General features: G+C 57.1%; 1 protein-coding gene across 1 annotated transcript in view; it reads left to right on the forward strand.

The window, feature by feature from the left end:
* The window catches only part of LOC139241087 (nck-associated protein 5-like), a 50,197-nt gene that overhangs the window by 24,473 nt on the left and 12,118 nt on the right, over positions 1–13,606 (forward strand). Inside the window, exon 6 of the mRNA XM_070869776.1 lies at positions 6,499–8,099. Within this exon, the coding sequence (XP_070725877.1) occupies positions 6,499–8,099 (1,601 nt within the window). The remainder of the gene's footprint in view (positions 1–6,498; positions 8,100–13,606) is intronic.

A 13,606-nucleotide genomic window follows, 5' to 3' on the forward strand; every position in this document is an offset into this window, starting at 1 on the left:
ACACTCTCACATACACACACAATCTCACAAACACACTCTCTCACACACACACTCACACACACACACACATACACACACTCTCACACACACACTCACTCTCACACACTCTTTCACACTCACACACTCTCACACACACACACACACTCACTCACTCACTCACTCACTCTCTCACACACACACACTCTCACTCACACACACTCACTCACTCACTCACTCATGGAGGGGACTCAGAGAGAGGGCATTAGCGGAGGAAGCCTATATGGAAAGTGACCGGGACGCGAGACAGAGGGCGGCTATGTAAGGGTGCAGATGATCAGGGCACCCACTGAACTCGCGGATTATCCACAGGGGCATCTCGGAAACTGAACAACAACAGCGTCCCGCTGTGACCCCGTCCGTCCCTGAGGGTCCTGAGTCCTCCCTAGGGTGTGAATGTACACACGCTGTCGGATTACACTCAGCGCCCCCCAGCCCCCACTCCACGCTGTGAATCAGACCAGCCGGACACAGAGCACTGAGAGGGGGAGTGGACCAATACATCCGGACCTCTTTTACAGGGATGTTAATATCAGGCTCTCTCTTAAACAGGGGTCTCAGTATCATGATCCCTTTTCATAGAATCATAGAATCACAGAAATTTACAGCACGGAAGGAGGCCATTTCGGCCCATCGTGTCCGCCCCGGCCGACCAAGAGCTACCCAGCCTAATCCCACTTTCCCGCTCTCGGTCCGTAGCCCTGTAGGTTACAGCACTTCGAGCGCACATCCAAATGTGGTGAGGGTTTCTGCCTCTACCACCCTTTCAGGCCGTGAGTTCCACCCCAGACCCCCACCACCCTCTGGGTGAAGACATTTCCCCTCAAATCCCCTCTAAACCTCCCCCCAATTACTTTCAATCTATGTCCCCTGGTTGTTGACCCCTCTGCCAAGAGAAACAGGTCCTTCCTATCCACTCTATCCATGCCCCTCATCATTTTATTCACCTCAATCAGGTCTCCCCTCAGCCTCCTCTGTTCCAAAGAAAACAACCCCAGCCTATCCAATCTTTCCTCATCGCTAAAATTCTCCAGTCCCAGGCAACATCCTGGTAAATCTCCTCTGTACCCTCTCCAGTGCAACATCCTGGTAAATCTCCTCTGTACCCTCTCCAGTGCAACATCCTGGTAAATCTCCTCTGTACCCTCTCCAGTGCAACATCCTGGTAAATCTCCTCTGTACCCTCTCCAGTGCAACATCCTGGTAAATCTCCTCTGTACCCTCTCCAGTGCAACATCCTGGTAAATCTCCTCTGCACCCTCTCCAGTGCAACATCCTGGTAAATCTCCTCTGTACCCTCTCCAGTGCAACATCCTGGTAAATCTTCTCTGCACCCTCTCCAGTGCAACATCCTGGTAAATCTCCTCTGTACCCTCTCCAGTGCAACATCCTGGTAAATCTCCTCTGTACCCTCTCCAGTGCAACATCCTGGTAAATCTCCTCTGCACCCTCTCCAGTGCAACATCCTGGTAAATCTCCTCTGCACCCTCTCCAGTGCAACATCCTGGTAAATCTCCTCTGTACCCTCTCCAGTGCAACATCCTGGTAAATCTCCTCTGCACCCTCTCCAGTGCAACATCCTGGTAAATCTCCTCTGTACCCTCTCCAGTGCAACATCGTGGTAAATCTCCTCTGTACTCTCTCCAGTGCAACATCCTGGTAAATCTCCTCTGTACCCTCTCCAGTGCAACATCCTGGTAAATCTCCTATGCACCCTCTCCAGTGCAACATCCTGGTAAATCTCCTCCGTACCCTCTCCAGTGCAATCACATCCTTCCTGTAATGCGGTGACCAGAACTGCACGCAGTACTCCAGCTGTGGCCTAACCAGTGTTTTATACAATTCAAGCATAAACCCCCTGCTCTTGTATTCCATGCCTTGACTAATAAAGGCAAGTATTCCGTATGTCTTCTTAACCACTTTATCCACCTGGCCTGCTACCTTCAGAGATTTATAAGAACAAGAAATAGGAGCAGGAGTCGGCCATTCGGCCCCTCGAGCCTGCTCCGCCATTTAATACGACCGTGGCTGATCCGATCATGGACTCAGCTCCACTTCCCCGCCCGCTCCCCATAACCCTTCACTCCCTTATCGCTCAAACATCTGTCTATCTCCACCTTAAATATATTCAATGACCCAGCCTCCACAGCTCTCTGGGGCAGAGAATTCCACAGATTTACAACCCTCTAAAAGAAGAAATTCCTCCTCATCTCAGTTTTAAATGGGCGGCCCCTTATTCTGAGACCATGCCCCCTAGTTCTAGTCTCCCCCATCAGTGGAAACATCCTCTCTGCATCCACTTTGTCGAGCCCCCTCATAATCTTATACGTTTCGATAAGATCACCTCTCATTCTTCTGAATTCCAATGAGTAGAGGCCCAACCTCCTCAACCTTTTCTCATTAGTCAACCCCCTCATCTCCGGAATCAACTGAGTGAACCTTCTCTGAACTGCCTCCAAAGCAAGTATATCCTTCCGTAAATATGGAGAGCAAAACTGTACGCAGTACTCCAGGTGTGGCCTCACCAATACCCTGTATAACTGGAGCAAGACTTCCCTGCTTTTATACTCCATCCCTTACATAAAGACCGCCACTCCAAGATCCCTTTGTTCGTCGGCAGGTCTGTGTCCGATCATTTATTGTACATTCCCGTGCCTTGTTAGCCCACCTTTTAATGAGGGGTTGGGTATCGTGACCCCCTGTTGACGAGGGGTTTAGTATTAGGACCCCCTTAGACAGGGACAGTGAGGAGCAGGGTTCGGAATCTGTGCTGCCGCGCCTCCCCACTTAGTGGAATAGCCAGCCGAGAATTAGTGGGTTAACCCACAGCCACTCAGGACTGGGGGGGGGTAGGGGGTTGGGTGGAGGGGAGGGCAAATAAAGGACAGACTGCCTCCCTATCCCCACTCCTCACGATTCACTAATCCACGGTAATTGAAATTTAAGATGGAAATATATTTAATTACCAGGGCCAGGTCGACCCGACCATCACGAACTGAGCTCCTCGCCTGGGAGCACAGGATCAGTGGCAGGAATTTAATTATTTTCTTTAATTAAAGCCCTGCGCTGTCAATCGAAGCATGTGATGTGACCCCCCCCACAGCAAACTGGAGTACAGACCAAGTCTAAGAGAGGATAGAATTCTCTCTCTCTCTCTCTTCCTCGCCTCTGAGTCAGAAGGTTGTGAGTTCAATTGAGCACAAAATATCCAGGCTGACACTCCCAGTGCTGGGCTGAGGGAGCCCCGCACTGTCGGAGGGGCAGTACTGAGGGAGTGCCGCACTTTCGGAGGGGCGGTACTGAGGGAGCGCCGCACTGTCGGAGGGGCAGTACTGAGGGAGTGCCGCACTTTCGGAGGGGCGGTACTGAGGGAGCGCCGCATTGTCGGAGGGGCAGTACTGAGGGAGCCCCGCACTGTCGGAGGGGCAGTACTGAGGGAGTGCCGCACTGTCGGAGGGGCAGTACTGAGGGAGTGCCGCACTGTCGGAGGGGCAGTACTGAGGGAGCGCCGCACTGTCGGAGGGGCAGTACTGAGGGAGCGCCGCACTGTCGGAGGGGCAGTACTGAGGGAGTGCCGCACTGTCGGAGGGGCGGTACTGAGGGAGTGCCGCACTGTCGGAGGGGCAGTACTGAGGGAGTGCCGCACTGTCGGAGGGGCGGTACTGAGGGAGTGCCGCACTGTCGGAGGGGCGGTACTGAGGGAGTGCCGCACTGTCGTAGGGGCAGTACTGAGGGAGTGCCGCACTGTCGGAGGGGCGGTACTGAGGGAGTGCCGCACTGTCGGAGAGGCAGTGCTGAGGGAGCGCCGCACTGTCGGAGGGGCAGTACTGAGGGAGTGCCGCACTGTCGGAGGGGCGGTACTGAGGGAGTGCTGCACTGTCGGAGGGGCGGTACTGAGGGAGTGCCGCACTGTCGGAGGGGCAGCCAAATTGTGCACAGCAAGCTCCCACAAACAGGAAAGTGATAAATGACCAGTTAATCTGTTTTAGTGACGTTGGTTAAGGGATAAATATTGGCCCCAGGACACCGGGGAGAACTCCCCCTGCTCTTCTTCCAAATAGTGCGCTGGAATCTTTTACGTCCACCTGAGAGAGCAGACGGGGCCTTTAAAAAGGGTCTTGATAATGACCCCCCCCTGAATAAAACGAGCTCTTTGACCAAACCTGTGGTCACCTGCTCTAATACCTCCTGCAATCTGAATAGGGGGCTCCATTCTCTGGGTAAGAGCAGGCGAGGTGTGACCTGATAGAGGTCTTTACAATTATTGACGGGGGTTCGATAGGGTAGACGTAGAGAAGATGTTGCCACTTGTGGGGGAGACCAGAACTAGGGGCCACCAATATCAGACAGTCACTGATAAACCCAATGGGGAATTCAGGAGAAACCTCTTTACCCAGAGCGGGGTGAGAATGTGGGACTCGCTGCCACAGGGAGGAGTCGAGGTGAATAGTATCGATGTAGTTAAGGGGAGGCTGGATAAACACATGGGGGGGAAAGGGATAGAGGGATATGGTGATGGGGTGAGATGGAGAGGGGTGGGAGGGGGCTCGAGTGGGGTTTAACCCCGGCACGGAGTGTTGGGCCCAATGGCCCTGTTTCTGAGCTGTACGTTCTACAGCTTGATGTTGATGCAGTCTTTGATTTACGCTCCAGCAACACCTCGGGACACTTTCTTGACCAGGTTAAAGGGGCTGTATAAGTCACGGCACTGAATGTAATATAGGCTCACAGGTTTGTAAAGCTGTTGTGTTGGGAGGGGCTTAGCCAGTCACGTGATGTTCACAAGACTCAATAAAACCCCAGCCAGTTGGGTTCGGGGGATCCACGATGGGGCAGGTGGTTGTGAGCCTGGTGGATGAACCAGTAATGTGTCGTGTGATTGTTAAACCTTTGCTAATAAACCAACTAGTTCTTAATAGCGATGTGTTGCCAAGAATTCTTCAGCAAAGAACCCATGAAGCAAATACATTACACCGGCCAGTACAGGAAAAGGTCACTGGGCCCATTGTACCTGGGCTGGCAATTTCTCTCTCTCTCTAGAGAGACACAGACAGACAGAGAGCAACACAGAGTGAGAGAGACACTGAGAGAGAGAGAGAGAGACAGAGTGAGCGACAGAGTGAGAGAGCGAGACAGAGTGAGAGAGACACTGAGAGAGAGAGAGGCACAGAGTGAGAGAGACACTGAGAGAGAGAGAGAGAGAGAGAGACAGAGTGAGCGACAGAGTGAGAGAGCGAGACAGAGTGAGAGAGACACTGAGAGAGAGAGGCACAGAGTGAGAGAGAGATAGAGAGAGAGAGAGAGAGACAGAGTGAGCAACAGAGTGAGAGAGAGAGACAGAGAGTGAGTGAGAGAGACACAGTGAGAGAGAGCGAGTAACAGAGAGTGTGAGGTAGAGTGAGAGTGAGAGACACAGTGAGAGAGAAAGAGAGAGAGAGAGAGACAGAGATAGAGAGAGAGAGTGCGAGCCAGAGCGAGAGAGCCAGAGAGAGACAGGATCAGGGAGAGACAGAGAGAGAGAGAGAGAGAGAGACAGAGAGAGTGAGAGAGACAGAGAGAGAGAGACAGCGAGAGAGACAGAGAGAGAGAGAGAGACAGCGAGAGAGAGACAGAGAGACACAGAGAGTGAGACAGAGAGACAGAGAGAGACACACACAGAGAGAGAGAGAGAGAGAGAGAGACAGAGAGAGAGAGACAGAGACAGACAGAGAGAGAGACAGAGAGAGAGAGACACAGAGAGAGAGAGAGAGAGACACAGAGAGAGAGAGAGACACAGAGAGAGAGAGAGACAGAGAGAGACACAGAGAGAGAGAGAGAGACACAGAGAGAGAGACACAGAGAGAGAGACACAGAGAGAGAGAGAGAGACAGAGAGAGAGAGAGAGAGACACAGAGAGAGAGAGAGACACAGGGAGAGAGAGAGACAGAGAGAGAGAGAGAAACAGGGAGAGAGAGACAGAGAGAGAGAGACAGAGAGAGACACAGAGAGAGAGAGAGACACAGAGAGAGAGAGAGACACAGAGAGAGAGAGAGACACAGAGAGAGAGAGACACACAGAGAGAGAGACAGAGAGAGAGAGAGAGACACAGGGAGAGAGAGAGACAGAGAGAGAGAGAGACAGAGAGAGAGAGAGAGAGAGACAGAGAGAGAGAGAGAGAGAGAGACAGAGAGAGACACAGAGAGAGAGACACACAGGGAGAGAGAGAGACAGAGAGAGAGAGAGAGACAGACACAGAGAGTGAGAGAGAGAGACAGAGAGAGAGAGAGCGAGGCAGAGGGAGAGAGAGACCCGGAGAGAGTGAGCTGAGTGAAATTCCTGAGATAGCTTTAGACACCACGACACACGACAAGATGGCAGTGAACAGGACTGTGACCATGTGACTGTACGACAGGAGCTGTTACTGTTGTTCGTCCAGTAGAGGGAGCGATGTTACAATGTCCTTCTCCCTCTGTCTCTCCCTAGCCGGACTGCGGAGGATCGCTGACACAGACCTCCCAGCTCCCCGAGGCGCCGTGCGGACCGGCCCCGGCCCCGGCCCCGGCCCCGGCCCCCGCCCCGGCCCCGGCCCCCGCCATCTTCAAGAACGAGGGGCACATCCTGGAGGTGCTGCGCAGGCTGAAGGAGGCCAACGCGCTGGGCGCGCTGCTGGGCCCGCCCTCCTGCCTGCGTTACGCGGGCCGCTGCTCCCGGTGCTGCGCGGCCCTGAGCGAGGGCGGGGGGGCTGCGGAGCAGCGTCCGGCCCCCAGCCCGCCCCCCTCCCCCTCCCGCTCCCTCCGCCCCTCCCGCCCGGCGGGCGGGGCCGTCGAGGGCGGCCCCCCGGGACCCCCCAGAGCCGCCCGGAGCTGGTCCCGCCTCCCCTGCCGCAGCGAGGCCCCGCCCACCCCGGACCCCCGGACCCCCAGCTCCGGGAACGGCCTGCGCGCGCCGCGGCCCCGCGGGGAGGCCGTGACCCTGGGCCCCGCGGCCTCCGACCCCCCGGGCCCCCGCTCGCCCCGCTCGCTGAGGAAAGAGCTCGGGCTGTCCACCTCTCCCGTCCGCCTGCCCCGGGAGTGCGCCGTGCGGCCGGCCAAAGCCAGAGCCTGCCCCTCCCCCTCCTCCGCCTCCCCCTCCGCCCCGGGCAGCCTCGAGCCGCCCCTCGGCGGCAGGAGGAAGGAGTCGCCCGCCCCCGGCAAGCGCCGGAGCCCCAGCGCCCCGCGGGTCGGGGAGGGCGCGGCGGGGGAGCGGCGAAACCAGGAGCGCCCCAAGCCCCCCGGCAACGGCAAGCCGGGGGCCGGGGAGAGGCCGGCCGGCAAGGGGCGGGCCGAGAATCCGCCACCGCCGGCGCCCGCGGAGGCGCCCGCGGCCTGCCGGAAGCCTCCCTGCGTGCCCGAGGGAGCCCGCAATCCGGCGGGCCACAGTAAGCTGCCGTGCAAATCCCCCTCGCGGGCGGACGGCCACCCCGCCCCCTTCAGGGGCGCGGACGGAGGCCCCCGGGCGCCCCCCGCGGGCCGGGAGGAGCCCAGACCCAAGGGGGCGGCCGCGGGTGCTGCCCCCGCAGTCGAGCAGCCCGCCCCGCCCCCGGCCAGCCCCAGCGGCCCCCAGCCCACCATCGAGGAGAAGGTGATGAAGGGGATCGAGGAGAACATGCAGCGGCTGCAGGACAGGTCGCTGGGCGGCGAGGCCAAGCACAAGGCCAGCTCGTCCATCGCCACTTGGTTCGGCTTCCGCAAGTCCAAGCTCCCGGCCATCGTGGTGGGCGCCCGGCCAGCCGAGGGCCCCAGGGAGGAGGGGACGGAGGAGGCGGAGGGGCAGGGGGAAGGGGACAAGGACCCCAAGCCTCGGGCCTCGCCCACGGCCAACGGCGCCAGGCCAGGGGCAGGGGGCAGGAGGGCGGAGCGGGAGCGGGAGCGAGAGGGCCGGACCGGTCTCCCCGAGGACAGCTGGAGGAGGGCCAGAGCTGAGAGGCCACCGAGAGGGCCAGCACCAGGCGGGTTCGGGGCCAGGGAGGAGGAGGCGATGGATGAAGGCCCCATCGGTCTGAGAGGAGCGGGGAACGACAGCTTCATGCAACAGCTACTTAACAGGTAAAGGAGGCCACTGTTCCCCCCTTGTCTCCACCCCCCATTACCCCATTCCCCCCCTTCCCCATACTCCCCCCCATTCCCCCCACTCCCCCCCATTCCCCCCCACTTCCCCATACTCCCCCCCATTTCCCCCACTCCCCCCCCTTCCCCCCACTTCCCCATACTCCCCCCCATTTCCGCCACTCCCCCCCATTCCCCCAGTCCCCCCCACTTCCCCCAGTCCCCCCATTGTTCCCTCCACCCCCCCGCGATAAGGTGATTAAGAAGGCATACGGAATACTTGCCTTTATTGGCCGAGGCATGGAATACAAGAGCAGGGAGGATTATGCTTGAACTGTATAAAACACTGGTTAGGCCACAGCTGGACTACTGCGTGCAGTTCTGGTCACCACATTACAGGAAGGAGGTGATTGTACTGGAGAGAGTGCAGAGGAGATTTACCAGGATGTTGCACTGGAGAGGGTACAGAGGAGATTTACCAGGATGTTGCACTGGAGAGGGTACAGAGGAGATTTACCAGGATGTTGCACTGGAGAGGGTGCAGAGGAGATTTACCAGGATGTTGCACTGGAGAGGGTACAGAGGAGATTTACCAGGATGTTGCACTGGAGAGGGTACAGAGGAGATTTACCAGGATGTTGCACTGGAGAGGGTGCAGAGGAGATTTACCAGGATGTTGCACTGGAGAGGGTGCAGAGGAGATTTACCAGGATGTTGCACTGGAGAGGGTACAGAGGAGATTTACCAGGATGTTGCACTGGAGAGGGTACAGAGGAGGTTTACCAGGATGTTGCACTGGAGAGGGTACAGAGGAGATTTACCAGGATGTTGCACTGGAGAGGGTGCAGAGGAGATTTACCAGGATGTTGCACTGGAGAGGGTACAGAGGAGATTTACCAGGATGTTGCACTGGAGAGGGTACAGAGGAGGTTTACCAGGATGTTGCACTGGAGAGGGTACAGAGGAGATTTACCAGGATGTTGCACTGGAGAGGGTACAGAGGAGATTTACCAGGATGTTGCACTGGAGAGGGTACAGAGGAGATTTACCAAGATGTTGCACTGGAGAGGGTACAGAGGAGATTTACCAGGATGTTGCACTGGAGAGGGTACAGAGGAGATTTACCAGGATGTTGCACTGGAGAGGGTGCAGAGGAGATTTACCAGGATGTTGCACTGGAGAGGGTGCAGAGGAGATTTACCAGGATGTTGCACTGGAGAGGGTACAGAGGAGATTTACCAGGATGTTGCACTGGAGAGGGTGCAGAGGAGATTTACCAGGATGTTGCACTGGAGAGGGTGCAGAGGAGATTTACCAGGATGTTGCACTGGAGAGGGTACAGAGGAGATTTACCAGGATGTTGAACTGGAGAGGGTACAGAGGAGATTTACCAGGATGTTGTACTGGAGAGGGTGCAGAGGAGATTTACCAGGATGTTGCACTGGAGAGGGTACAGAGGAGATTTACCAGGATGTTGCACTGGAGAGGGTACAGAGGAGATTTACCAGGATGTTGAACTGGAGAGGGTACAGAGGAGATTTACCAGGATGTTGCACTGGAGAGGGTGCAGAGGAGATTTACCAGGATGTTGCACTGGAGAGGGTGCAGAGGAGATTTACCAGGATGTTGCACTGGAGAGGGTACAGAGGAGATTTACCAGGATGTTGAACTGGAGAGGGTACAGAGGAGATTTACCAGGATGTTGTACTGGAGAGGGTGCAGAGGAGATTTACCAGGATGTTGCACTGGAGAGGGTACAGAGGAGATTTACCAGGATGTTGCACTGGAGAGGGTACAGAGGAGATTTACCAGGATGTTGCACTGGAGAGGGTACAGAGGGGATTTACCAGGATGTTGCACTGGAGAGGGTGCAGAGGAGATTTACCAGGATGTTACACTGGAGAGGGTACAGAGGAGATTTACCAGGATGTTGCACTGGAGAAGGTGCAGAGGAGATTTACCAGGATGTTGCACTGGAGAGGGTACAGAGGAGATTTACCAGGATGTTGCCTGGGACTGGAGAATTTTAGCGATGAGGAAAGATTGGATAGGCTGGGGTTGATTTCTTTGGAACAGAGGAGGCTGAGGGGAGACCTGATTGAGGTGTATAAAATGATGAGGGGCCTGGATAGAGTGGATAGGAAGGACCTGTTTCCCTTGGCAGAGGGGTCAACAACCAGGGGGCACAGATTGAAAGTAATTGGGGGGAGGTTTAGAGGGGATTTGAGGAGAAATGTCTTCACCCACAGGGTGGTGGGGGTCTGGGGTGGAACTCACGGCCTGAAAGGGTGGTAGAGGCAGAAACCCTCACCACATTTGGATGTGCGCTTGAAGTGCTGTAACCTACAGGGCTACGGACCGAGAGCGGGAAAGTGGGATTAGGCTGGGTAGCTCTTGGCCGGCCGGCACAGACACGATGGGCCGAAATGGCCTCCTTACGTGCTGTAAATTTCTGTGGTTCGACACAAGCGATAAAGGGGCCATTTCCTCCCAATTACCCCCATTCCCCCCACACCTCCTCCACAGGCTGGCCAACACTGGTTCAACCAATTCCTGTAGGTCGCATCACATGACCTTCAACCCCTCCCTGTGGCAGCGAGTTCCACATTCTCACCCCGCTCTGGGGAAAGAAGTTTCTCCTGAATTCCCCACTGGGTTTATTAGTGACTGTCTGATATTGGTGGCCCCTAGTTCTGGTCTCTCCCCACAAGTGGAAACATCTTCTCTACGTCGACCCTATCGAACCCCCTTCACACTTTGAAAGACCTCTATCAGGTCACCTCTCGGCCTTCTCGTTTCTAGAGAAGAAAGGCCCGGCCTGTTCACTCTCTCCCGACTGTTATAATGGATGGTTCTACAGGAGGAGAGAGAGGCGTAGAGGTTAGGGAGGGAGTTCCAGAACTTGGGGACCAGAATTGGAGGGGCACATAGATCTCAGGGAGGGGTGTAGGGGCTGGAGGTTACAGAAATAGGGAGGGGTGTAGGGGCTGGAGGGGGTTACAGAGATAGGGAGGGGTGTAGGGGCTGGAGGTTACAGAGATAGGGTGGGGTGTAGGGGCTGGGGGAGGTTACAGAAATAGGGAGGAGTGTAGGGGCTGGAGGAGGTTACAGAGATAGGGTGGGGTGTAGGGGCTGGAGGGGGTTACAGAGATAGGGAGGGGTGTAGGGGCTGGAGGAGGTTACAGAGATAGGGAGGGGTGTAGGGGCTGGAGGAGGTTACAGAAATAGGGAGGGGTTTCGGGACTGGAGGAGATTACAGAGATAGGGAGGGGTGTAGGAGCTGGAGGAGGTTACAGAGATAGGGAGGAGTGTAGGGGCTGGAGAAGGTTATAGAGATAGGGAGGGGTGTAGGGGCTGGAGGAGGTTACAGAGATAGGGAGGGGTGTAGGGGTTGGAGGAGGTTCGAGATAGGGAGGGGTATAGGGGCTGGTGGAGGTTACAGAGATAGGGAAGGGTGTAGGGGCTGGAGTAGGTTACAGAGATAGGGAGGGGTGTAGGGGCTGGAGGAGGTTACAGAGATAGGGAGGAGTGTAGGGGCTGGAGGAGGCTACAGAGATAGGGAGAGGTGTAGGGGCTGGAGGAGGTTACAGAGATAGGGAGGAGTGTCGGGGCTGGAGGAGGCTACAGAGATAGGGAGGAGTGTAGGGGTTGGAGGAGGCTACAGAGATAGGGAGGAGTGTAGGGGTTGGAGGAGGCTACAGAGATGGGGAGGGAGCGAGGAGGCCATGGATGGTTTTGTAAACAAGGATGAGAATTTTGAAATCGAGGCATTGCCGGATCGGGAGCCAATGTAGGTCAGATAGCACAGGGGGTGATGGGTGAGTGGGACATGGTGTGAGTTAGGACACGGGGTCAGTGAGCACAGGAGGTGATGGGTGAGCGGGACTGGGTGTGAGTTAGGACACGGGGTCAGTGAGCACAGGGGGTGATGGGTGAGCGGGACTCGGTGCGAGTTAGGACACGGGGTCAGTGAGCACAGGGGGTGATGGGTGAGTGGGACTCGGTGCGAGTTAGGACACAGGGCAGTGAGCACAGGGGGTGATGGGTGAGTGGGACTCGGTGTGAGTTAGGACACGGGGCAGTGAGCACAGGGGGTGATGGGTGAGCGGGACTCGGTGCGAGTTAGGACACGGGTCAGTGAGCACAGGGGGTAATGGGTGAGTGGGACTTGTTGCGAGTTAGGACACGGGGTCAGTGAGCACAGGGGGTGATGGGTGAGCGGAACTCGGTGCGAGTTAGGACACGGGGCAGTGAGCACAGGGGGTGATGGGTGAGTGGGACTCGGTGCGAGTTAGGACACGGGGGCAGTGAGCACAGGGGGTGATGGGTGAGTGGGACTCGGTGCGAGTTAGGACACGGGGTCAGTGAGCACAGGGGGTGATGGGTGAGTGGGACTCGGTTAGAGTTAGGACACGGGGTCAGTGAGCACTGGGGGTGATGGGTGAGTGGGACTCGGTGCGAGTTAGGACACGGGGTCAGTGAGCACAGGGGGTGATGGGTGAGTGGGACTGGGTGTGAGTTAGGACACGGGGGCAGTGAGCACAGGGGGTGATGGGTGAGTGGGACTCGGTGCGAGTTAGGACACGGGGCAGTGAGCACAGGGGGTGATGGGTGAGCGGGACTCGGTGCGAGTTAGGACACGGGGGCAGTGAGCACAGGGGGTGATGGGTGAGCGGGACTGGGTGTGAGTTAGGACACGGGTCAGTGAGCACAGGGGGTGGTGGGTGAGCGGGACTCGGTGCGAGTTAGGACACGGTTCAGTGAGCACAGGGGGTGATGGGTGAGTGGGACTCGGTGCGAGTTAGGACACGGGGGCAGTGTGCACAGGGGGTGATGGGTGAGTGGGACTGGGTGTGAGTTAGGACACGGGGGCAGTGAGCACAGGGGGTGATGGGTGAGTGGGACTCGGTGCGAGTTAGGACACGGGGCAGTGAGCACAGGGGGTGATGGGTGAGCGGGACTCGGTGCGAGTTAGGACACGGGGGCAGTGAGCACAGGGGGTGATGGGTGAACGGGACTCGGTGCGAGTTAGGACACGGGGTCAGCGAGCACAGGGGGTGATGGGTGAGCGGGACTCGGTGTGAGTTAGGACACGGGGTCAGCGAGCACAGGGGGTGATGGGTGAGTGGGACTCGGTGCGAGTTAGGACACGGGGGCAGTGAGCACAGGGGGTGATGGGTGAGTGGGACTCGGTGCGAGTTAGGACACGGGGTCAGTGAACACAGGGGGTGATGAGTGAGCGGGACTGGGTGTGAGTTAGGACACGGGGGCAGTGAGCACAGGGGGTGATGGGTGAGTGGGACTCGGTGCGAGTTAGGACACGGGGGGCAGCAGGGTTTTGGATGAAGTGATGTTTACGAATGATGGAAGATGATTGGCCGGACAGGGGAACACTGGGATAGTCGAGTCTGGAGGTAACAAAGGTCACAGGCGAGGGTTTCAGCAGCGGATGAGCTGAGCTAAGTGAACGTGAAGAGCAGAGCTTGGGCGGTAGATAATCTAATTGG

The sequence above is a fragment of the Pristiophorus japonicus genome, chromosome Y, assembly GCF_044704955.1.
Source record: "Pristiophorus japonicus isolate sPriJap1 chromosome Y, sPriJap1.hap1, whole genome shotgun sequence".
Lineage (NCBI taxonomy): Eukaryota > Metazoa > Chordata > Chondrichthyes > Pristiophoridae > Pristiophorus > Pristiophorus japonicus.